A 24,566-nucleotide genomic window follows, 5' to 3' on the forward strand; every position below is an offset into this window, starting at 1 on the left:
ACCCTTCAGGTCAGCTTCCTCCTTGCCTCCGTCTCTCTCTTTCTTCCTCACCTGCTGGCCTCCCACACTTCCATTTGCTGCAGCTCGCTCTCCTCTTCTTTCACGGCAGCTTTTCTGCCGCCCCCGTGGTCCCGCTATCGCGGGGAATCAGCTGTTCAGCCCCGCCGGAGTGAGAGCCCACCGAATGTGCGGCTCACTCGGACATCGCCGCCACCGGAAGTCCCCAACGCGCATCTTCAATTGTACATTCAGTCTTTGTCAATCCTCAGACTGAAAGGTTTGGTCCTATGAGGCAGAATACAATCATTCCCACATCTGGCTCTGTCCTAGATGTTACAGCAGACAATAGAAATCTGGTTTGATGATATTCTAATTTAACTCCCACTTCAAATCATTTTTATCTGTGTAAAAATTAACAAGCTGATGCTGAGGGGGAAATATGGGTTGGGGGATTAGCGGTTGGGGAGTAGTTGGGGTTGAGGCAAGAAGTTGAGTTAAGGGGATAGACAGGGGGTCGAAGGTCCTGGAGGTAGTCGGCTAGTCGAGAGTAGGTATTCTGATCCATGGACAGTCGGTGTGTTAGTCAGAGGGGTTTTGGTGGTCAGGTTGGGGGAAAGTCAGGGGGTCATGGGTGTAGTCAGGTCGGTGGGGCGGCTAGGGGAGTAGTTGAGGGTCGGGGGTGTAACTCAGGGGTCAAGTCAGACCTATCTGAAGTCGCCAACTTTAACTCAGTGTTTCAGAGGGTTCCTGACACAAGGTAATTGTCCATTGGAAGTTGAAATAGCCAAACAATTCCTCACATAGTCAGTGAGTGAGGACTTCTGGGGTACATTCAGCTTGAAGTAAGGATGTTCGTGGATAAACAATATTGAGCACCATTCGCGACTCCACAGATAATGAAGCAGTCCTTGTCGATATATAGCAAGACATGGACAATATTCAGGCTTGGGTTGATCAGTGGTCAGTAATTTAAAAAAATTCTTGTATTCTTGCATGCAGAGGTATCGGTGTCGCTGACTGAGCCAGCCTTTGCATAGAAAGATAGAAAATAGAAGCAGGAGGAGTCCATTCGGCCCTTTGAGCCTGCTCCGCCATTCATTGTGATCATGGCTGATCGTCAAGCTCAATACCCTGATCCCACCTTCTCCCAATATCCCTTCATCCCTTTAGCCCCAAGAGCTATATCTTATTCCTTCTTGAAATTACACCACTTTTTGGCATCAACTACTTTCTGTGGTAACGAAAGTCCTAAAAGGTTCACCCCTTATCCTCAAACTACAACCCCTCGTTCTTGACTCCCCCACCATCGGAAACATTCTTTCTGAATCTACCCTGTCTAATCCTGTTCGAATTTTAAACGTTTCTATGAGATCCCCACTCACCCTTTCTAAACTCTAATGAATATAATCCTCACCAACTTTCTCTCCTCATATGACAGTTCCACCATCCCAGGAATCAGCCTGGTAATCCTTCGCTGCACTCCCTCCATAGCAAGAGCATCCGTCCTCAGATAAGGACACCAAAACGGCACACAATACTCCAGGTGTGGCCTCACCAGTGTCCTATACAATTACAATGAAACATCCTTATTCCTATACTCAAATGCTCTTGCTATGAAGACCAACATACCATTAGCCTTCTTTACTGCCTGCTGTACCTGTGTGCTTACTTTCAGTGACTGATCCACAAGGATACCAAGGTCTTGCTGAGTATCCACCTCTCTCAATTTACACCCATTCAAATAATAATCTGCTTTCCTATTTTGGCTACCAAAGCAGATATCCTCACATTATCCACATTATACTGCATCTGCCATGCATATGCCCACTCACTCAGTCTGTTTAAATCCCACTGAAGCATCTCTGCATCCTCCTCACAGTTCACCCTCCCACCCAACTATGTATCATCTGCAAATACATAGATAATACATTTAGTTCCCTCGTCCAAATCATTAATATATAATGTGAACAGTTGGGATCCGAGCACAGATCCCTGCTGTACCCACTAGTCACTGCCAGCCAATCAGAAAAAGTCCCATTTATTCCAACTTTTTGCTTCCTGTCTGCTAACCAACTTTCTATCTATCTCAACACACTACCCGTAATCCCACAGGCTTTGACTTTACATATTAATCTGCTTTGTGAGAGCTTGTCAAAAGCCTTCTGAAAGTCAAAATAAACCACATCCACCAGTTCTCCCTGGTCAACTCTGCTAGTTACATCTTCAGAGAATTCTAGTCGATTTATCAAGTATGATTTTCCTTTCGTAAATCCATGCTGACTCTGTCTGATTACACCACTGCTTTCCAAAGGCTGTGCTATGAAATCCTCGATAATGGACTCCAGCAACTTCCCTACTGCTAGTTTAGGCTCACTGGTCTTTAGTTCCCTGTTTTCTCTCTACCTCTCTTTTTGAACAGTGAGGTTATATTCACTACCCTCCAATCTGTAGGAACCATTCCAGAGTCCAAAGAAGTTTGGAAAATGACCACCAATGGATCTACTATTTCTAGGTCCACTTCCTTAAGTACTCTGGGATAAAGATTATCAGGCCCAGGAGATTTGTCCGTCTTCAATCCCATTAATTTCCCCAAAACCATTTCTTTACTAATACTAATTTCTTCCAGCTCTTCACTAAAACTTGTGTTTCTCAGAACTTTCAGTACATTATTCATGTCTTCTTTTCTGGACACAGAAGCAAAGTACGAATTCAGTTCCTCAGGCATTTCTCTGTTCCCTGTTATGAATTCCCCTGTTTCTGACTATAAGGGACCCTTTTTCTCTTTACATACCTATAGAAACTTTTCCAATCAGTTTTCATGTTCCCCGGTAGTTTACTTACATATTGTATTTTTCCCTTCTTAATCAATCCCTCAGCCCACCTAAGCTGAATTTTAAACTGTTCCAAATCCTCAGGTCCATTGCCTTTTCTTGCCTCTTGTTTGAATCTCATACTATCTCTAATTTCCCTTGTAAGCCATGGTTTGGTCACAGTTCCCCTCCTACTCTTGCAACAAATAGGAATAAACAACTTTTGGTGTTCACTTATTTGTTCCTTGAGTGCCTGCCATTGCGTGTCCGTTGTCCTCCCTTTCAGTAATGTTTCCCAGTCCATCATATCCAGCTCATTCCTCAGACCATCATAGTTACCTTTATTGGGTGGCATGAGGCGCAGTGGTTAGCAGTGGGACTGCGGCGCTGAGGACCTGGGTTCGAATCTCTGCCCTGGGTTCGTGTGGAGTTTGCACATTCTCCCCATGTCTGCGTGGGTTTCACCCTCACAATCCAAAGATGTGCATGTTAGGTGGAATGGCCACGCTAAATTGCCCCTTAATTGGAAAAAAAAATAATTGGGTACTCTAAATGTTTTTTTTTTAAATAGTTACCTTTATTGAGCTTCTGGACCCTGGTCTCAGAATCAACTTCCTCACTATTCACCTCGATAAAGAATTCTACCGTATTATGGTCACTCATTCCCAAGGTTTCTCTCACAACTAGATCCTTTCTCATTGCACAACACCCAGTCCAAGATGGCCTGTTCCCTTGGTCCAGAAAACCATCCCGTATACACTTCAGAATTCATCCTCTATTGTACTGTAACTGATTTGAACACCCACCACCTTTTCATTTCTGTCTGTTGGTCCTAAAAACTGAATAGCCCTCAATGTTTAGTTTCCACCCTTGGTCACCTTGGAACCATATCTCCGTAATTCCAACGATATCATATCCCTTTACATCTCCCTGCGCAACTAATTCATCCATTTTATTTTGCAATCTCCTTGTGTTCAGTTACAAACCTTAATGCTAATTCTTTTTAACATTCCCTGTCCCGTCCCTACTATTTTTTACCGTGTCATTATCTTATCTTTCTGTCTATCACTTTTCTAATTCTCATTTCTGTCTTTTTCACTTGTTCTTTATCTGTTCTGAATCCTTACATAGGTTCCCATCCCCTGCCATTTTAGTTCAATTGCCCATACCCGAATTGCCCTTGGACTGAGTTAACCAACCAGATGGATTTTTACTGCAATCGACTGTGGTTTTATGGTCATCGTTAGATTTTTAATTTCAGATTTTTATTGAATTAAAATTTCACCATCTGCCATGTCAGGATTTGAGCCTGGGTCCTCCTACACTGGATCTCTGGATACTAGTCCAGTGGCAAGACCACCACACTACAGTCTCTCCTGGCACCACACAAGTGGCAGGCAATCTATCCCCAACAAGAGGGAACCCAACCATCTCCCCATGACATTCAATGGCATTTCTGAATCACTGAATACCCCAAAGTCCAAAGATGTGCAGGTTGGGTGGATTGGCCATGATAAATTTCCCTTGGTGTCCAAAATTCTATGATAAACCTACGACAAAAGTTCGGCACAAAATCGTGGGCCGAATGGCCTGTTCTTTGCTGTATTTCTCTATCTACCCCGCAATCAACATCCTGGATTTACCATGGTCCAGAAAAACTAAGCTGAACCAGCCATTTAAATACTGTGGCTACAAGAGCAGGTCAGAGCCATGGATTCTGTGGGAGTGACTCACCTCCTGACCCCCCAAAGCCTGTCCACCATCTGCAAGGCACCAGTCAGGAGTGATATTCTCCACTTACCTGGATGAGTGCAGCTCCAACAACACTCAAGAAGCTCAACACCATCCAGCACAAAGCAGCCCGCTTGATTAGCACCCCGCCCACTACCTAAACATTTCACTCCCTCCCACAGAAGCACAGTGGCAGCCGTGTGTACCATCAAAAGATGCACCGCAAAACCCCCCCCAGGATCCTTCAACAACACGTTCCAAACTGCAACCGCACCAGCTATAGTTGAATGCTAGATGTGAGGTGAGAGTGACTACCCTTGACACCAAGGCAGCATTTCACCAAGTATGGCATCAAGGAGCCCTAGCAAAACTAGAGTCAATGGGAATCAGGAGAAAACTCCACGCTGGTTGGAGTCATCTCTGGCACAAAGGAAGATGGTTGTGGTGGTTGGAGATCAATCATCTCAGCTCCTTGACATTACCGCAGGAGTTCCTCAGAATAGTGCCCTAGGCCTAACTATCTTCAGCTACTTCATCAATGACCTCCCTTCCATCATAAGGTCAGAAGTGGGTATGTTTTCGCAGATAACTGTACAATGTTCAGCACCATTTACAACTCCTCAGATAATGAAGCAAGACCTGGACAATATCTAGGCTTGTGCTGATGAGTGGCAAGTTACATTCGCACCACACAAGTGCCAGGTAATGACCATCTCCTACAAAAGAGGATCTAACCATCACTGGCATTGCCAGTGCTAAATCCCCCACAATTGACATCCTGGGGTTGCCATTGAACAGAGACTGAATTGGGCCAGCCATAGTAAAACTGTGGCTATAAGAGCAGGTCAGAGGCTAGGAATCCTATGGTAGGTAACTCACCTCCTGACCCCAATGAAGCCTGTCCACCGTCTACAAGGCACTAGTCAAGAGTGTAATGGAATACTCTCCACTTGCCTGGATAAGTACAACTCCAACAACGCTCAAGAAGCTCAACACCATCCAGGATAAAGCAGCCCACTTGATTGCTCCCCCTTCCACAAATATTCAAACCCTCCACCACCATCAAACAGTGGCAGCCGTGTGTACCATCTACAAGATGCACTGCAGTAACTTGCCAAAGTTCCTGAGGCAGCACCTTCCAAACTCATGACCATTACAATCCAGAATGACAAGAGCAGCAAATACTTGGGAACCCCACCACCAAAGTCACTTACCACCCCGACTTGGAAGTACATTGCTGTTCCTTCACTGTCGGTGGGTCAAAATCCTGAAACTCCCTCACTGACAGGGCTGTGGGTGTACCTACACTTCATGGACTGCAGCGGTTCAAGAAAGTGGCTCACCATCACTTTCTGAATGGTAACTAGGGATGGGCAATAAATGCTGGCCCGGCCGGCGACTCCCGTATTCCAGGAACGAACAAATAAAAAAGAGTCCCCACTTAGTAATACTCTGTGCCAAAATGATAATATTTGAAATTATGTTAATTAGCTTATTTTTAATTAATTTAATGACTGTTGTTCTTTGCTGTTTGTCCTTCAGTTTCAAACAGAGAAGCTATTGCCGCTGAAGGGGGAATTAGATCTCTGTTGGGTCTTGCAAAGTCGTATGATCCCAGAGTGCAACAAAATGCAGTAGGTGCCATCCTCAACCTTACAAGATCAGGTAAATAGAGTGTGGAGTTTTACTTTAATACTGGATGGCCATGGCATTTACCTTCCTATGCAATGTTTCTTCCATAATGTGTAAGTGTAGTATTCTTGGATTTACTGAGATAATCAAATTACACACTGAACCCTGTATGGTAAACTGAAAAAGAAACCAACTTAACAGCATGCAGATCATAGCACTGACTCCTATCCTATTTCAGTTGTTGACTTTTCTTTCCAACTAGTATTAACTTACATTTATATATAGCTCTTTTAACATAGGAAAATGTCCCAAAGAAGGTGAAACCTTGGTCATATGGGTAGCTTTTAAAGAGGGTCTTAAACAGAAGAGAGATATGGAGCGTATTATAGACGGAATTCCAGAGCGTAGTACCTGGGCGATTGACAGCATGCAGCCTCTGGTTGGGCAAATGGAGTGACAGATGCAGGAGAAGCTGGAATGGGGCAAGTGCAGGCCAGAATCTTGCTGCAGCATGGAGTACCCTGACAACGGGACCTAAGTACATGGGATCTCTGCTCATCGGTGAGACAGCTGGAAGGGGCGGCACAGTGGCGGAGTGATTAGCAATGCTGCCTCATGGCACTGAGGACCCGTGTTCGATCCCGACCCCAGGTCACTGTTCCTGTGGAGTTTGCACATTACCCCAGTGTCTGCGTGGGTCTCACCCCCACAACCCAAAGATGTGCAGGTTAGGTGGATTGGCCAGGCTTAATTGTAAAAAAAAAAAATTGTATACTCTAAATTTATTTTTTTAAAAGGTGAGACAACTGGCCACACACAATCACAGTGGCCAGCCAGTTAGATAGACATGATGAGGTGCCTAGCCAGTTGTGTGGCAGGAGCAGACAGGAGATCTCTCCTTATCTCGCAAGCGTGAAGGTCCAAGTTCCATAGTTAAAGGGCACCCAGACAAGCAATCATTACCTGCAATCCAGCAGCATCAGTCAGGCTGTGTGAATTGATGCCTTGAGAATGTGGCTGGATCTCCCGTCTGCACATATTGATCTTCGTGTGGTCCAGCTTCCTCCCTCTGTTCCCCCAGGGGCCCTCAAAGATCCGCCACAACCCTCCCTTCTTTCTTCTGTCAGCAATGCCCTGAGCCCCTTGCATAGCCAGCACCCAGTAACCCACCCACCCAACCTTCCTTCCTCGGTCAGCCACACACCAATCCCTTTCACAGCCAGCACCCTCCCTCCCTCAGTCATGTTCTTGCCCCCCTCATTCAGTCTGTCCAAATCCCCTTGAAGCCGCTTTGCATCTTTCTAACAATACACGTTCCCATTTAGCTTTGTATCATCTGCAAACTTAGAAATACTACATTTGTTCCCCACACCCAAATCATTGATATATATTGTGAACAGCTGGACCCTGAGTACTGATCCTTACGGTAGGTACCCTGCTAGCAACAGCCTGCCAGTGCCAGAATGACCCATTTATTCCTACTTTCTATTTTAACCAATCCTGAATCCATGCCAGTATATTAGCCCCTAACCCATGTCCTTTCATTTTGCTAACTAGCCTCCTGCCACCTGAAAATCCAAAGCACTGACTCTCCTTTATCAATTCTTTAGTAATATCCTCAAAAAACTCCAACAGGTTCGTCAAACATAATTTCCCATTTATAAATCCAGGTTGATTATGCCCAGTCAGGTCATTATTATCTAAGTGTTCATTTATCACATCCTTTATAACAGATTCCAGCATTTTCCCTACTACTGATGTCAGACCAACTAGCCTGTAGTTCTCCATTTTCTCTCTCCCTTTCTCCTTAAGTAATTAGGGTGACGTTTTCTCACTTCCTATCTGCAGAAAACATTCCAGAATCTGTAGAATTTTGGAAGGTGATCACCAATGCAGTTTGGAAGATGATCGTCAACACATTTTCGAAGATGATCATCAATGCATTCACAACCTCTTTCCTCTTTCAACACACTAGAATGTAGAATATCAGGTCATGGGGAATTCTCAACCTTCAGTCCTACTGTTGTCCCTAATACAATCCACGATGACCTTAATTCCATACTCCATTGAGTGGGTGAGCCGACGCCGGAGTGGTCTCGCTGGGTATGAGAATCCCGCCCCATATCTGCGTGAGGCAGAGTGCACCGACACAAAAACACAGTAACGGCAGCAATCCATAAGACCACCAAACCAAGCGGAGAAGAGCTCTCAGGAGGAGCACAAAATGTCCCATCTGAATGTCATCAAATTAAATAAGACAGTCCCAATAGAAATAATACTGCTAGTGAATGGAAGGTCCTTGAAAACGGAAGTCGATACCAGGGCCTCAGTTACGGTTATGGGGGAGAAGATGTTTGATTATATTCAGGAAGAGTTCAGACCCTGAATTTGGCTAGTATGACGGTGAAGCTGTTAACCTATATTGGGGAAACCTTTAAAATCCTTGGGATGACCAGTACGCCAATAGCTTACAAAGAGGCCCAGCTGCCTTTGACTGTTGTAGAGGAGCACACACAAAGCATGATGGGAAGGAATTGTCGCCGTGAATTAAACTAAATTGGCTGGAAATTTAAAAAGTCGCAAACAGCGGTTTTCAAGATTACCTGCGAAGATGGCAGAATGTGTTTCACAATGTGTTAGGTTGGATCAGGTATATGAAGGTCAAAGCTTTTTAGGGACAGACGTCCATACGCCCTGCATGAACAGATCAAAGCAGAGCTAAAGTGATTCGAGGAAATGGGAATTATTTAACCAATTTTAGGGTGGGCAGACACCATCATCCCGTACTGAAGCCAGACTGATCAATAAGGAAAGGTGGGAACTATAAACTCACTATAGACCAGGTCGCCCAGGTGGATAAGTACCCGATCTCCCTCATCAACGACCTCAATGCCAAGCTGGCAGGAGGCCTCGCCTACTCCAAGCTGAGTTCAGCCATGTATACCCACAGTTGGAATTAGACAAGAAATTCCAAATGTTCGCTACGATCAAAACACATAAGGGTCTCTCAGTACAGGCGGCTATCTTTCGGCATTTCCTTGGATGTATGCTATTTTCCAGCATACCCTGGAAAACCATCTTCAGGGTATCTTAAAGGTAATGGGCTACCTAGATGATGTTTTAGTCACTGGAATCACACATGAAGATCACATGTCAAGTTTGGAAGAGGTATTAAAGAGATTCAGAGATGTGGGAGTCCACCTTAACAATGAAAAATGTACCTTACAGGCCACAGATGTCATGTACTTGTGGTTCCGAGTGGATGTTACAGGTCTGCACCCCTCAAAGAAAAAGTCTAAGCCAAAAGAGAGGCCCCAGCACTCAGAAATGTAGCGAGCTGAAATATTTCCTGGGTGTGTTGAACTATTATGGCAGGTTCATTCCAATCTTGGCCATGTGTTGGCACCACTACACCAGTTACTAAGGAAACAACCACATTGGCACTGAAAGGAGCAGCAAAAGGAAGCTTCCTGCTTGGTAAAACCAGCTCATCCTGACCCGGGCAAGCCAACTGTTGACACATGCGATGCCTCGCCATATGGGATAGGGGCCATTCTATTGCATAAGATGGAGGACAGATCAGAAGGCCAATTGCTTTTGCCTCAAGGACTCACTCACAAGCAGGGCAAAATTACACCCAAATCAAAAAGGAGAAACTGGCCGTTATCTATGGTGTTACAAAGTTCCACTAATATGCTTATGGGCGGTGATTCATAATAATAACCAATCATAATCCGCTGTTGGGTCTTTTGAGGGAGGACAAGCCAATATCCTCAATTGCATTTGCCAATTATGGTCACCACACTACCAGAGGGATGTGGATGCTTTGGAGAGGGTACAGAAGTGGTTTACCAGAATGTTGCCTGGTCTGCAGGGGAAGCTGTGAGGAGAGGTTGGATAAACTCGGATTGTTCAAATTGTTTAAAGAGTGCCCCCATGGCACAGGCCCGCCGGCCGATCGGTGAGCCCCGATCGCGGGCCAGGCTACCGTGGGGGCACTCCCTGGGGTCAGATCGCCCCGCCCCCCCCCCAGGACGCCGGAGCCCGCACGCGCTGCCAATCCCGCCGGTCAGGTAGGTGGTTTAATCCACGCCGGTGGGAGATGCCTGTCAGCGGCGGGTCTTCGGCCCATCGCGGGCCGGAGAATCGCCGCGGGGGGTCCGCCGACCAGCGTGGCGCTATTCCCGCCCCGCCGAATCTCGGGGGGCGGAGAATTTGGGACACGGCGGGGGCGGGATTGACGCCGGCCCCAGGCGATTCTCCGAGAGGGTCGGAGAATCCCGCCCTATATCCGCCAGCGATTACTAGAAGGGGGGGGGAGCACTCGGCCTCCCAAGACTGTACAATTCTCCAACTCACTGGAGGTGGCTCCCAGAACATGGGGCCTACACCTCCGACCACGCGCCACCCTCGTGGGCCTCGTGGGCGTAGCTATCAACTGACCTAGGTGCGACGCAAGCCTGCGCCGCGCAGCAGCCCGCCAACGCCGGAGGCCCGAGGTGCTACTTCTGCGGCCAGAGTAATCACCCCCGATAACGCTGCCCGGCACGGAACGCAACTTGTAACGCCTGTGGGAAGAAAGGCCACTTTGCAAGAGCCTGCCAGGCCCGATTCTCCCCCCCCCCCCCCCCCCCCCCCCCCAAACCTTCTAGGCCCAGCAGCGCTGCCAATCCCGCTGGTCAGGTAGGTGGTTTAATCCACGTCAGTGGGAGATGCTGCCTGTCGGGGCCGCCCCCTGTCATTCTCCTCATCAGGGACGCCTCTTCGTACGCGGAGGCAATAACGCTGCTTAAAGGACAATACGTGAAATCCGTTAACGAGGTATATGCTAGGCACCTCCTCGCCACAAAATGGCAACGCCCTGGTGAATCACTCGCAGAATTCCTGTGTGCCTTACGTATACTCTTCCGGAACTATGACTGCCGGGCGATATCGGCTACCCAGCACGCGGAGCTGCTGATCAGGGACGCTTATGTCCCGAGCATGATTTCTAATTATATCCGCCAGCGATTACGAGAAGGGGGATCACTCGACCTCCCAGAGACAGTACAACTCTCCAACGCGCTGGAGGTGGCCTCCCAGAACATGGGGCCTACACCTCCGACCACGCGTCACCCTCGTGGGCGCAGCCATCAACCGACCCGGGCGCGACGCAAGCCTGCGCCGCGCAGCAGCCCGCCAACGCCGGAGGCCGAAGGTGCTACTTCTGCGGCCAGAGTAATCACCCCCGACAACTCTGCCCAGCACGGAACACAACTTGTAACGGCTGTGGGAAGAAGGGCCACTTTGCAAGAGCCTGCCAGGCCCGATTCCCCCCCTAAACCTTCTCGGCCCAGCAGCGCTGCCTGATGCCTGCTGCCTGTTGGGGCCGCCCCCAGCTGCCGCGCCACCCGCCATGTGCGACCTGTGGGCGCCACCATCTTCGCCGCCATCTTCAATTTCGGCTGCCACCTGCGACCCATGGGGGCCGCCATCTTGGAGCCATCGCCCATGCCACCCGCCATGCGCGACTCATGGGGGCCGCCATCTTGGGACCACTCCGCAGCCTCCTGGGAGCCCAGCCCGCCCGGCCGCCATCCGAAGTCGCTTCCATCACGCTAAACCAGTCCCGGCCGCCCTACCCCGCGAAGTCCACGATGACCGTCCGGATCAACGGGCACGAGACGGCCTGCCTTTTCGACTCCGGGAGCACAGACAGCTTCATACACCCAGATACGGTAAGGCGCTGCTCCCTTCCAATCCTACCCGCGACCCAGAAAATCTCCCTGGCTTCCGGATCCCACACAGTAGAAATCCGGGGGTACTGTGTCGCAACCCTTACTGTACAAGGCATAGAATACACTAACTTTAAGCTCTACGTCCTCCCCCATCTCTACGCTGCCCTATTACTGGGGCTCGACTTCCAGTGCCATCTTCAGAGCCTTACCTTAAAGTTCAGCAGACCCCTACCCCCCCTCACCGTCTGTAGCCTCGCAACCCTTAAGGTCGCCCCACCCTCCCTCTTTGCAAACTTCACCCCGGACTGTCAGCCCGTCGCTACCAGAAGCAGACGGTACAGTGCCCAGGACAGGGCCTTCATCAGGTCGGAGGTCCAGTGACTCCTGCGAGAGGGGATCATTGAGACTAGTAACAACCCCTGGAGAGCCCAAGTGCTGGTCATCAAGGCTGGGGAGAAGCACCGGATGGTCATCGATTACAGCCAGACCATTAACCGTTACACTCAGCTCGATGCGTACCCCGTCCCCCACATATGAAAATGAAAAAAAAAAAATGAAAATCGCTTATTGTCACGAGTGGGCTTCAATGAAGTTACTGTGAAAAGCCCCTAGTCGCCACATTCCGGCGCCTATTCGGGAGGCTGGTACGGGAATTGAACTGTGCTGCTGGCCTGCATTGGTCTGCTTTAAAAGCCACGATTTAGCCCAGTGTGCTAAACCAGCCCGTACCTGAGATGATCAATCAGATTGCGCAGTATCGAGTCTTCTCCACAGTCAACTTGAGGTCCGTGTACCACCATTTCCCTATCCGCCCAGAGGACCGGCAATACACTGCCTTCGAGGCACTTGGCTGCCTCTACCACTTCCTCAGGGTCCCCTTTGGCGTCACCAACGGGGTCTCGGTCTTCCAAAAAGAAATGGACCGAATGGTTGACCAGTACGGGTTGCGGGCCACGTTCCCGTTCTTGGACAATGTCACCATCTGCGGCCATGACCAGCAGGACCATGACGAGAACCTCCGGCGCTTGCTCCACACCACTAAACTCCTGAATCTAACCTATAATAGAGAAAAATCAGTCTTCCGCACAACCCGCCTGGCCATCCTCAGCTACGCTGTGGAACACGGAGTCCTAGGGCCCGACCCCGACTGCATGCCCCCCCCTCCTGGAACTGCCCGCCCCCCCCCCCCCCCCCCCCCCCCCCCCGCACTGTTCCAAGGCCCTGAAGAGATGCCTGGGGTTCTTCTTGTACTATGCCCAGTGGGTCTCCAATTATGCGGACAAGATACGCATAACTTACTGATCAAATCCACCATTTTTCCCCTGACGGCTGAGGCCCGACTGGCCTTCAATCGCATCAAAGCAGCCATTCCCAAAACCGCGATGCACGCTGTGGACGAGTCCATCCCATTCCAAGTGGAGATTGATGCGTCGAACTTTGCTCTGGCTGCTACACTCAACCAGGCGGGCAGCCCCGTGGCTTTCTTCTCCCGTACCCTCCATGCCTCCGAAATCCGACACTCCTCCATTGAAAAGGAGGCCCAGGCCATCGTAGAAGCTGTGAGACATTGGAGGCATTACCTGGCCGGCAGGCGATTCACTCTCCTCACTGACCATAGGTCGGTTGCCTTCACGTTCAATAACACACAGCGGTGCAAGATTAAGAATGACAAGATCCTGAGGTGGAGGATCGAGCTCTCCACCTACAGCTATGATATCATGTAGCGACCTGGGAAGCTCAATGAGCCCCCAGATGCCCTCTCCCACGGTACATGTGTCAGTACACAAGTAGACCGACTCCGGGCACTCCACAAAGACCTCTGTCACCCGGGGGTCACCCGCTTTTTCCACTTCATCAAGACTCGCAACCTGCCTTACTCCATTGAGGAGGTCAGATCCGTGAGCAGGGACTGCCAGGTCTGCGCGGAGTGCAAACCGCACTGCTACCGGCCAGACAGAGCACACCTGGTAAAGGCCTCCCGCCCCTTTGAGTGCCTCAGCATGGATTCAAAGGGCCCCTCCTCTCCACTGACCGTAACGTGTACTTCCTCAACATCGTTGACGAGTACTCCAAATTCCCCTTCGCCATCCCCTGCTCTGACATGACCTCTGCCACCGTCATGAAGGCCCTGTACAGCCTTTCCACCCTGTTCGGGTTCCCCGCCTACATCCACACTGATCGGGGCTCCTCCTTTATGAGCGACGAGTTGCGTCAGTTCCTGCTCAGCGAAGGCATCGAAGGCAGGACGACCAGCTCTAACCCCCGGGGAAATGGACAGGCGGAGAGGGAGAATGTGACGGTCTGGAAGGCGTCCTTCTGACCCTACGGTCCAGAAATCTCCCAGTCTCCCGCTGGCAGGAGGTCGTCTCCGACGCGCTCCACTCCATCCGGTCGCTCCTGTGTACAGCCACCAACGTGACTCCTCATGAATGTGTGTTTGCCTCCCCCAGGAAATCCACCTCCGGGGTCTCGCTTCTGTCCTGGCTGACAGTCCCAGGGCCCGTCCTTCTGTGGCAGCATGCGAGGAGCCATAAAACCCACCCCCTCGTTGACAAGGTCCTGCTGCTCCATGCAAACACACAATATCCCTACGTGGCACGCCAGGACAGGCGGCAGGACACGGTGTCCCTTCGGGATTTGGCTCCTGCAGGCTCCCCGGAGACCACCACCACCACCCCCCACCCTACACCGTCTTCCCCCACCCCTGCCCATTTTCCTCACAAACTGACTCCTGCAGGTTCACCAACGACAAGCACCACCACCTCCGCCCATACATCGCCCCTCCCCCCCCTCGCCGACTCAACATCTGGGTGAAGAAGCAGAAGACAACACGCTCCCGGACGCGCAGGTCTCGACGCCGGCGCCAACACCACAGCCGGAACTGAGGCGATCACGGCGGAAGGTCGAGGCCCCCGACAGACTTGACCTTTAAGACCACTTCACCCCCGCTGGACTTTTTTTTAAACAGGGGGTGAATGTGGTAAACCATGGTCTTGCATTGTATGGCATTGTATTGTATTGTGCATGCCTGGGCTTGTCCAGGCTGGCTCCACTTGTGGCTCCTCCCCTCGGGCTTATTTTTAAAGGTGGCAAGCTCCACCTCCGGACCCAGTTTGGGTCCGGAGGCAGGCGGCTTGCTGTTTAGTGTATTAAAGCCTCAGTTACTTTCATCACTCGTCTCCAGTGTAATGGCTCATGCCATCACAGCCCTTTTTTTAAATGCAGAAAAACCTACTGCATGACAAACTATGGCCGGGATTCTCCGAGCCTCCGGGCCGCAATCATGCTCGGCATGGGGGCGGAGAATGGGCATCAGACCCGCGATCGGGTCTAACGCCACTCCTGCGATTCTCTGGGGACCGGAGAATCGCTGCCGATCGACGCGGCGCTGGTCAGGGGCCATTGAAAGAGGCCCCCGCGGCAATTCTCCGCCAGCAACTGGCCGAGTTCCCAGCGGCATGGTTCACTCATGGTTCCAGCTGGCGGGCACTTGGAGTGGCGGCTACGGACTTGGTCCATGGCCACCCTGGTGGGGGCGGGGTGATCCGTCACCGGGGGCGAGGGGGATCCGTCACCGGGGGGGGGGCTTCCAGGATGGCCAGGATCGCGATTGGGCGACACCGATCGGCGGGCGCGCGTGATCTAAGGGGGGCCTATATTCTCGGGGCCGGTCCGCTGTGTGGGCCCGCCATGTTGCACGGCACCGCTGCCTCTGGCCGGAAGTGCAGACCCTCGTATTGGCAGCCGGAGCTGCATGGTCTACTCCAGGGCCCTGCTAGCCCCCTGCAAAACGGAGAATCACTCTGGACTTTCTCCAGGTAAGTACAGAGTGATTCGTGCCCGTTTTCTCGTGGGCGTGGGGACATAGCTCCATTATCAGAGAATTCTGCCCCATGTTTTTTTTATATGGATTATCAGGTAAAAGCCTGTCCACAATCTACAAGGCACAAGTCAGGAGTGTGATGGAATAGTCTCCACTTGCCGTGAAGCTCTAAAAACACTCAAAAAGCTCAACACCATCGTTAAGTGGACGAATTAACATTGTATTGCGTTGCCATACTCACTGGACCCAGCGGCGGGAATCTTGCGGCAGTTACTGCTCACGACCACACTTAGAAATCCTTCAGAAGAATCGTGCCCAGTGTTGCATCCGAAGATGGATTGACCTAAGCCGCACTTGTTGACCCCTCTGGGGGGAGCGAGGGTGTTGGCAGTGTTTATGAAGGAGGTGGGCAGGCAGGTCCGTGGCAGTTCTTGCATCCAGGGTGCAGAGAGGATTCCTTTTTATCGCCAGTGCATAATGTATACTCGAGGATTAACTTCTTTATTATGGGGAGATCATTGGTGTTGGGGGTGAGAACAGTGGAATACTCGGCGATTTTCATTTTGGATCATGCTCCCTATTTGGTGGGTGTGGTCCCGGCACAAAGCCGGCCTGGAGATGGATGTGGGGCTGTTTGCGGATCTGAGATTTTGTGTGAGGATGGCAAAGGTGGCTGACGATTATGTGGGTTCAATAAGAATGGGGATGTCTCGCCTTCAGTGGTTTGGGAAGTGCTGAAGGTGGTGGTAAGGGGCGGGATCATCTCGTATAAGGTGCAGATGGATAGGGAGGCAAAAAAGGAATGGCAGCAGCTGATAGATGAAATCTTGGACATTGATGGGAAGTATGTAGAAGATCCCACTCTGGAGCTTTATGGTCAATAGAAAGGAACTGCAGATGCAGTTGACCTTTTGTCTACAGGGAAGCGATACACCAGTTGAGGTGGGCGAAGGGAGTCATTTACGAATGTGGGAAGAAGGTCAGTCGTTTGTAGGTGGGACAGCTCCGTCGACTGGAGGCCTCTGAAATGATCGTTCAGCTTCGGTGTGGGGTAAGGGGGCTGACGGTGGCACCGGAGCAGGTGAACAGGACATTTGAGGAGTTTTACAAGGGGTTGTATAGGTAGGAGCCTCCGGGGGATGAGTCGGATATGAGGGAGTTCTGGGAGGGGCTGGAGTGTCCTTAGGTAGGAGAGGAGGAGAAGGCTGGGTTGGAGGAGCCAGTGAGGATTCAGGAAGTTTGGACAGTGACAGGGAAGATGCAAACCTGGGCCAGATGGATTCCTGGGAGAGTTCTAGAAGAAGTTTTTGCATAGGCTGGTGCTGTTGTTAGTGCAGATGTTTGAAGATGCAGTGACTAAGGGAACATTCCCTGAGACGATGGGATGGGCTTCTATTTCGCTGTTGTTAAAAAAGGATAATGGCCCGGTGGAGCGTGGGTCGTATCAGCTAACATGCCTGTTAAATGTGGATGCCACAATTCTTGCCAAAGTGTTGCCGCTTCGGTTGGAGTGCCTTAGTGAAGATCAGACGGGGTTTGTAAAGGGTAGGCAGTTGTCCTCAAATGTGTGCCGCTTGTTGAATGTGTTGCTCTCCCCATCAGAACGTGGGGAGCTGGAGGTGATGGAGGCGCTGGATGCGGGGGAGGTGTTTAATTGTGTAGAGTGGAGTTATTTGTTTGCGGTGTTAAGCGGTTTGGGATTGGGCCAGCGTTTGTGGCATGGGTCAAATTGTTATATAAGGAACCAAAGGCGAGTGTTCGTACAAATTAGGTTAACTAGGGTATTTTCAGCTGCATAGGGAACGAGACAGGAGTGTCCCATGCCCCCCTTTTGTTTGCACTGGTGATAGAGCCTTTGACCATTGCACTGAGGTGCTCGGATAAGTGTAGGGGGATAGTGAGGAGAGGTTGGTGGAGCACAAGGTATCCATGTGTGCTGACAACCTTTTGTTGTTTATGTCTAACTCGGGTCCTGGTATACGAGCATATGTAAGCAACCAGCATACAAGCCTGGTGGGTAGGTTTGTGGAAGGGGTAGAAATCAAGTGGGCTGCTTTGTCCTGATACTGTTGAACTTCTTGAGTGTTGTTGGAGCTGCACTCATCCAGGCAACTGGAGAGTATTCCACTACACTCCTGACTTGTACCTCGTAGATTGTGGACAAGCTTTGGGGGGTCAGATGGTGAGTTACTTGGCGTGGGATTCCTAGCCTTTGACCAGTTCTGGAAGCCACTATATTAATACGGCTAGTCCACTTCAGTTTCTGATCAATGGTAGCTCTCAGGATGTTGATTGTGCGGGGATTCAGCGATGGTAATGCATTGAATGTCAAGGGAGATGGTTACATCCTCTCTTGTCGGAGATGGTCCTTTGTGTGGTGTGAATGTAACTTCCCACTTGTCAGCCCAAGCCTGGATTTGGACATGGACTGCTTCTTTATCTGAGGAGTCACGAATGGTGCTGAACATTGTACAGTCATCTGCAAGCATCCACATTTCTGACGTTATGCTGGAAGGGAGGTCATTGATGAAGTAGCTGAAGATGGTTGGGCCTAGGACACTACCCTGAGGAACTCCTGCAGTGATGTCCTGGTGTTGAGATGATTGACCTCCAACCACCACAACCATCTTCCTTTGCGCCAGGTATGACTCTGACCAATGGAGAGTTTTACCCCTGATTCCCATTGACTCCATTTTAGTTTGGGCTTCTTGATGCCAGACTCAGTCAAATGCTGCCTTGATGTCAAGGACAGTCACTCTCACCTCACCTCTGGCATTCAGCTCTTTTGTCCATGTTTGTAAGGCTGTAATGAAGTCAGGAGCTGAGTGACACTGGCAGAACCCAAACTGACCATCCGTGAGCAGGTTATTGCTCAGTAAGTGCTGTTTGAAAGAACTCCTTCCATCACTTTGCTGCTAATGGAAAGTAGACTGATAAGTAGGTCAGGCTGGGTTGGATAAAAGATCCACTCCATGATCCTCTTCACTTTGGAAGGAAAAGTATAAAAATCTTGCAAAGAGTGATTTGAAATTTAGTTGGGAAGTTTGACCAGCTGTTGGAGGGTAAGATCAGCAGGTGGCTCGCCAAGAAACCAACAGGGCATTAATTGCCAACATAAGGGCCATAGGCAGGCAACCCACAAGATGTCTTTCCTACCACTTTGAAAATTATAATGGTGGAAGGGGTGGGCAAGCCAGCGGTGTACGTGCTGCCAATGGCCTGGTGGCCTAATTTACAGATCCACCCACATGCTTCCCACATGTAGAATTCAGCCCGTTAGTGTTTAATTTGAGCTTTGAGCATCCTCATGATTTCTCACAATTCTCGTGTCTAAACAGTCGAATAACCTGTCTGGGGTAAAAGATCAGCCTCTGTGATGTTCCTTGGGATGTTTAACAGTGCTAAATAAATACATGCTGTTGTTGTGGCAATAATGCTGGGGAATGTTCTTTCTCTGTCTGCTGATAGTTTTAGTATTCAAATTGCAAATCTGAAACTATTAAATCCTCATTCCTGGTGATAACATTTTTATACTTTTACATTTTCTTTTCAAGAAAAGACTCAACTTTTGCTGTGTAATGAGGGAGCTCTGCCTGTCCTGATCCTTCACTTACAATCTCCTGACTCCGAGGTCCAGGTAAACAGTCAGCAATAAATCGAATATCTAAAGTATCTCATTAGAGAAAAGGCAGTGTGATGTATTATAAAGAAATGTGGATATCCAGTGTTTAAACCTGCACTTATTGCCACGAACACCCCAGGCAGTGAATATTTCAATAGGGGTCAGTCTTCCACAATACTGCTGGGGGTTTCTGTGGACTGGCAGTATCCAAATTCTTTTACTTGTTGATAGTGAAAAACATGGCCATCGTTCATGACAATACACTGCATTTATGCTATTGTTGCAGGCAAGAGGGTACAAAGAACAAAGAACAAAGAAAAGTACAGCACAGGAACAGGCCCTTCGGCCCTCCAAGCCTGTGCCGACCATGTTACCCGACTAAACTAAAATCTTCTACACTTCCGGGGTCTGTATCCCTCTATTCCCATCCTATTCATGTATTTGTCAAGATGCCCCTTAAACGTTACTATCGTCCCTGCTTCCACCATTTCCTCCGGCAGCGAGTTCCAGGCACCCACTACCCTCTGTGTAAAAAACTTGCCTCGTGGCATCTCCTCTAAACCTTGCCCCTCGCACCTTAAACCTATGTCCCCTAGTATTTGACCCTTCTACCCTGGGGAAAAGACTCTGAACATCCACTCTGTCTATGCCCCTCATAATTTTGTAGACCTTTATCAGGTCGCCCCTCAACCTCCGTCGTTCCAGTGAGAACAAACCGAGTTTATTCAACCGCTCCTCATAGCTAAAATGTTGTCTATTTTAGTGGTGATTGATGGCAGATTTTCTGATTCTATTTATGTGTGTGTGTGTGTGTGTGTGCAGGAGACAGTGAGTGTGAAGGTGGATTTTGGGCAGCACGGTAGCATAGTGGTTAACACTGTTGCTTCACAGCTCCAGGGTTCCAGGTTCGATTCGTGGTTTGGGTCACTGCCTGTGCGGAGTCTGCACGTTCTCCCCACGTTCTGTAGGAATTCTAGCACGTCGCCCCATTGCTGTACCAGGTTGCGGAGGGTACTGCAGACCGCAACGAAGTGGGCGGCCCTCTGGGGGGTGTACTCCAGTGCACCACCTGAGCGGTTGAGGAATCAGAACCGCATTTTGAGGTGTCCGATGCACCGTTCAATGACAGCCCGGGTGGCCGCATGGACCTCGTTGCATCAGGTCTCTGCATCAGTCACCGGCCTCTGTACCAGCGACATCAGCCAGGTCCTCAGTGGGTACCCGTTATCCCCCAAGAGCCAACCGGCCATCTTGAGGTGGTTCTCGAAGACACCGGGGAAAACCGACTGCCAGGATGTAGCTGTCGTGCACAATTCCTGGATGTGTGCACACATGTGCATGATCTTCATGTGGTGGTCACACACAAGCTGGACATTCAGGGAGTGAAACCCTTTCCTGTTGCTGTTTCTTGATTTTTGGACGCACCTCTGGGTGTTTCTTGATATCACATGGGGTGAATCGACTTGGCTGAAGACTGGCATCTTGAGGAGACCAAGATGGTCTTTGCATTTCTGGTTGAAGATTATTGCGAATGCTTCAGCCTTGTCTTTTGCACAGACAGGCTAGGCTCTTCCATGCTTGAGGATGGGGATATTTGTGGAACCTCCTCCTCCAGTGAATTGCTTAATTCATTCATGAATGGATGTGGCAGGACTCCGAGCTTACACCTGAATCCGTTGGTTGTGGGATTGCTTAGCTCAGCCTATCACTTGCTGCTTATGTTGTTTGGCATGCTGTCAGGTTGTTGCTTGGCCAGTCTGTGAGACGGCTCTCCCAATTTTAGCACAAACCCCCAGATGTTAGTAAAGAAGACTTTGCAAGGTCAACTGGGCTGGCTTTGCCGTTGTCTTTCCAGTGCCTTGGTCGATGCCGGATGGTCCGTCCGGTTTCTTTCCTTTTAGAGGGCATTTGAGAGTCAACCATATTGCTGTGGATCTAGAGTCACATGTAGGCCAGACCAGGTAAGGACTTCCGATTTCCTTCCCTAAAGGACGTTAGTGAACCAGCTGGGCGTTTTTTTACAACAATCAGCAATCATTAGATATTTATTGGATTCATTTTCCACCATCTGCTGTGTCCGGATTTGAACCCGGGTGTCCAGAGTATTACCCCGGGTACCTGGATCAGTCCAGTGACAATACCACAACGCCACCACCTCCCCTCACAGTTGTGTCACTTGTGGAAACCAGATAGCGGTGGTTCAAATAGGGGGTTAAAGGGCATGGATTTGGAAGGTGACAGTATAATAAAGGAAAGGGAGGTTGGCGAGGAAGCAGTAGCTTGCAAAGACAGAAAGGTTAAAGTTAAGTTTTTTGAGGAGGGGGTTGATAATAACTGATTTGAACCAGAATGGACAGTACATTGAAGGAGAAGAGTTTTCAATATTGGCTAGCATGGGGTTCAGGAAGGGAAGTTGAGTAGACAGCAGTTTGGTCGGAATAGGGTTGGGAAACAAGATCTATACAGAATGAGCTCAGGTTGGGTAGATAAAGAAATTAAATATGTTATTTATTCCCTTTTGAAAGTTTCTATTGAATCTGCTTCATCATTAATGTAGGAAAATATCCCAGCACACTTTGCTGTTAAGGAGACCAAGAACTGTTTGCTTCAGCTTCAGCAAGCATCTGATAAAAAATAATAATTCTTCAGGATTCGGGTGCTGTTGGCAAAATGGACATTTGATCGATTGATTGATATTTATTGTCACATGTACTGAAGTACAGTGAAAAGTATTTTTCTGCGGTCAAGGGAACGTACAGTATGCACATAGAAGACAAAAAGAATAATCACAGAGTACATTGACAGTGGTGCATCAACAAATTGTGATTGGTTACAGTGCGGAACAAGGCGAAACAAGATCAGCATAGGGCGTCGTGAACAGTGTTGTTACAGGGAACAGATCAGTCCAAGGGGGAGTTGTTGAGGAGTCTAGTAGCTGTGGGGAAGAAGCTGTTCCTATGTCTGAATGTTGGGGTCTTCAGACTTCTGTATCTTCTGCCTGATGGAAGGGTCTGTAAGAAGGCAATGCCTGGGTGGGAGGGGTCTCTGACAAAGTTGTCTCCCTTCCTGAGGCAGTGGGAGGTGTATACAGAATCAATGGGAGGGTGGCAAGCTTGTGTGATGCGTTGGGCTGAGTTCACCACACTCTTGCGATCTTGGGCCAAGCAGTTGCCATACCAAGCTGTGATGCAGCTGAATAGGATTCTCTCTGTGGCACATCTGTAGATGTTTGTGAGAGTCGATGCAGACATGCCAAATTTCTTTAGCTTCCGCAGGAAGTAGAGACGATGTTGGGCTTTCTTGACTGTTGCATCAATGTGAGTGGACCAGGACAGGCTGTTGGTGATAATGACCCCCAGGAACCTAAAGCTATCGACCATCTCCACTTCGAAGCCATTGATGCAGACGGGAGTGTGTGCCGTGCTACGCTTTCTGAAGTCGATGATCAGTTCCTTTTATTGTAAATCCATTTATAGCGAATCCCAAGTTGCTTTTAAGAAGGTGGTTTCTTCTCGAACAGCTGCAAGTGCATGTGGTAAATTGCTGTTAAGTAGTGGGTTTTGGGATTTTGACCCAGTGGTAATGAAAGAGTGACAATATATTTTCAGCTCAAGACTTGTGTAATTTGTTCATGGGCTACATGCATCGCAGGCTGTGCCCGCATTTACTGCTCATTCCTAATTGCCCTGAAGAGCCAGTTAAGAGTCAACTAGATTGCTGTGTGTCTGGAGTCACATGTAGGCCAGACCAGGAAAGGATGGCAGATTCCCTTCCCTAAAGAGTATTAGTGAACCAGATGGGTTTTTAACAACAATTGTTTCATGGTCACAATTAGACTTTTAATTGCAACTTGCTACTATCCTGTAGATAGTGCAGGCTGATTCTACCAATGTTGTCCTGGACAATTGCAGCTGCGACAGGTAGGTTAGTGGGATAAGGTTAAATAGACTATTACTTCCTGTTAGTTCTCTTGCCACCTGCTATTAGTTCCACCTGGCATCTATGTTCTTACCGATTCGGCTATCTCAGTCAGTACGTGGTATTACTAAGGCACCCGGCGTAGGAGATTGAAGTGGCCAACCCAGAGTTCCTTCTGTGCCCTCAATACCCTTGGGAGGTCAGTTAGCTCAATTGGCTGGACAGTTGCTTTGTGATGCAGAGCAACACCATCAGCTCAGGTTCAATTATCGTTTCAGCTGAGGCTATTCATGAAGGCCCCACCTTATCAAGCTTGCTGCTTGCCTGAGGTAAGGTGACCCTCAGGTTAAATCTCCAACAGTCAACCAAGGGGAGAGCAGCCTATGGTCTTCTGGGACTGTGGTGACATTTACGTTTACCCTTAGTGGTCAACATGGAGCAATATTAATGCTTCAATATGAAAACTTGATTTGTGGATAGTATATGCATGGTTTGTAGACTTAACCTCAGCCTTCAGGAGGGAATGCAAAGGATGTATGTGGAACCAGTCAAGTTTTTTTGATTAAACATTAGCTACTATAACTGTATTAACAATAGTTTGGTCAGATGTTATGAAACGTTCCATTTAAATGTACTACTTCAGTATATATCTAAAATGCATATTTTACCCCATTCAAGTATGTTTCTCTCTAATGCTGCTCCCCAGAATGTCATACTCAACGATAAGGTAAAGAAAGTAAGCTGCTCCTTTGTTTACATCTACCTTCCCAAAACCCCAACAACAAACTAAGGTTATATACAAACTGTAATGTGTTAATTTATGTGATCACTGTTACCCTATTTTAGTTATATGTTCTTTTCACTCAAAGTATTACAGTTGTTCTGCACTGACGAACATCGCATCTAACCCCCGTCACCATCTGCACATGCTTCAAATAGGTGATGGCATTCTCCTCAAAATGCTACTGTCTCTTATGTCTTCCTCTGTGGTAAAGGTAAGATTTCTGAGCAATCCAATATTCTTATGATTGCAACTGTACAAAATGGAATGATCATGAGCTACCTCAAACCAGTGGCAAAGGGTGTTCTTTAATGTTCTGGCACCAAGTAGAATTCTCTTTGCTTGTGAGACTATGTGAAATGTCCTCTCTGGACTATAGTCACACAAATGGCTTCTGATAAAACATTACATTAAATCAATTAGAAGGTTTGTTTTTTTGCTCCTCATTTTTCCTAAATTACTGGTTTCTTGCAGCATCATGGTTCCACATGTAAAGCACATCCAATTGGGCACTATTTACGTGTGACGTTTT

The 24,566-nt window shown here is 48.8% G+C and overlaps 1 protein-coding gene across 4 annotated transcripts in view; it reads left to right on the top strand.

Moving 5' to 3' along the window:
• The window catches only part of LOC119967209 (vacuolar protein 8-like), a 126,288-nt gene that overhangs the window by 64,098 nt on the left and 37,624 nt on the right, over positions 1–24,566 (top strand). For all 4 annotated transcript variants that reach the window (XM_038799429.1, XM_038799430.1, XM_038799431.1 and 1 more), the window contains 3 exons: positions 6,084–6,206; positions 19,268–19,350; positions 24,123–24,248. In XM_038799429.1, coding sequence (XP_038655357.1) covers positions 6,084–6,206; positions 19,268–19,350; positions 24,123–24,248 — 332 coding nt within the window. The remainder of the gene's footprint in view (positions 1–6,083; positions 6,207–19,267; positions 19,351–24,122; positions 24,249–24,566) is intronic.

This window comes from Scyliorhinus canicula, chromosome 6 (genome assembly GCF_902713615.1).
Source record: "Scyliorhinus canicula chromosome 6, sScyCan1.1, whole genome shotgun sequence".
Lineage (NCBI taxonomy): Eukaryota > Metazoa > Chordata > Chondrichthyes > Carcharhiniformes > Scyliorhinidae > Scyliorhinus > Scyliorhinus canicula.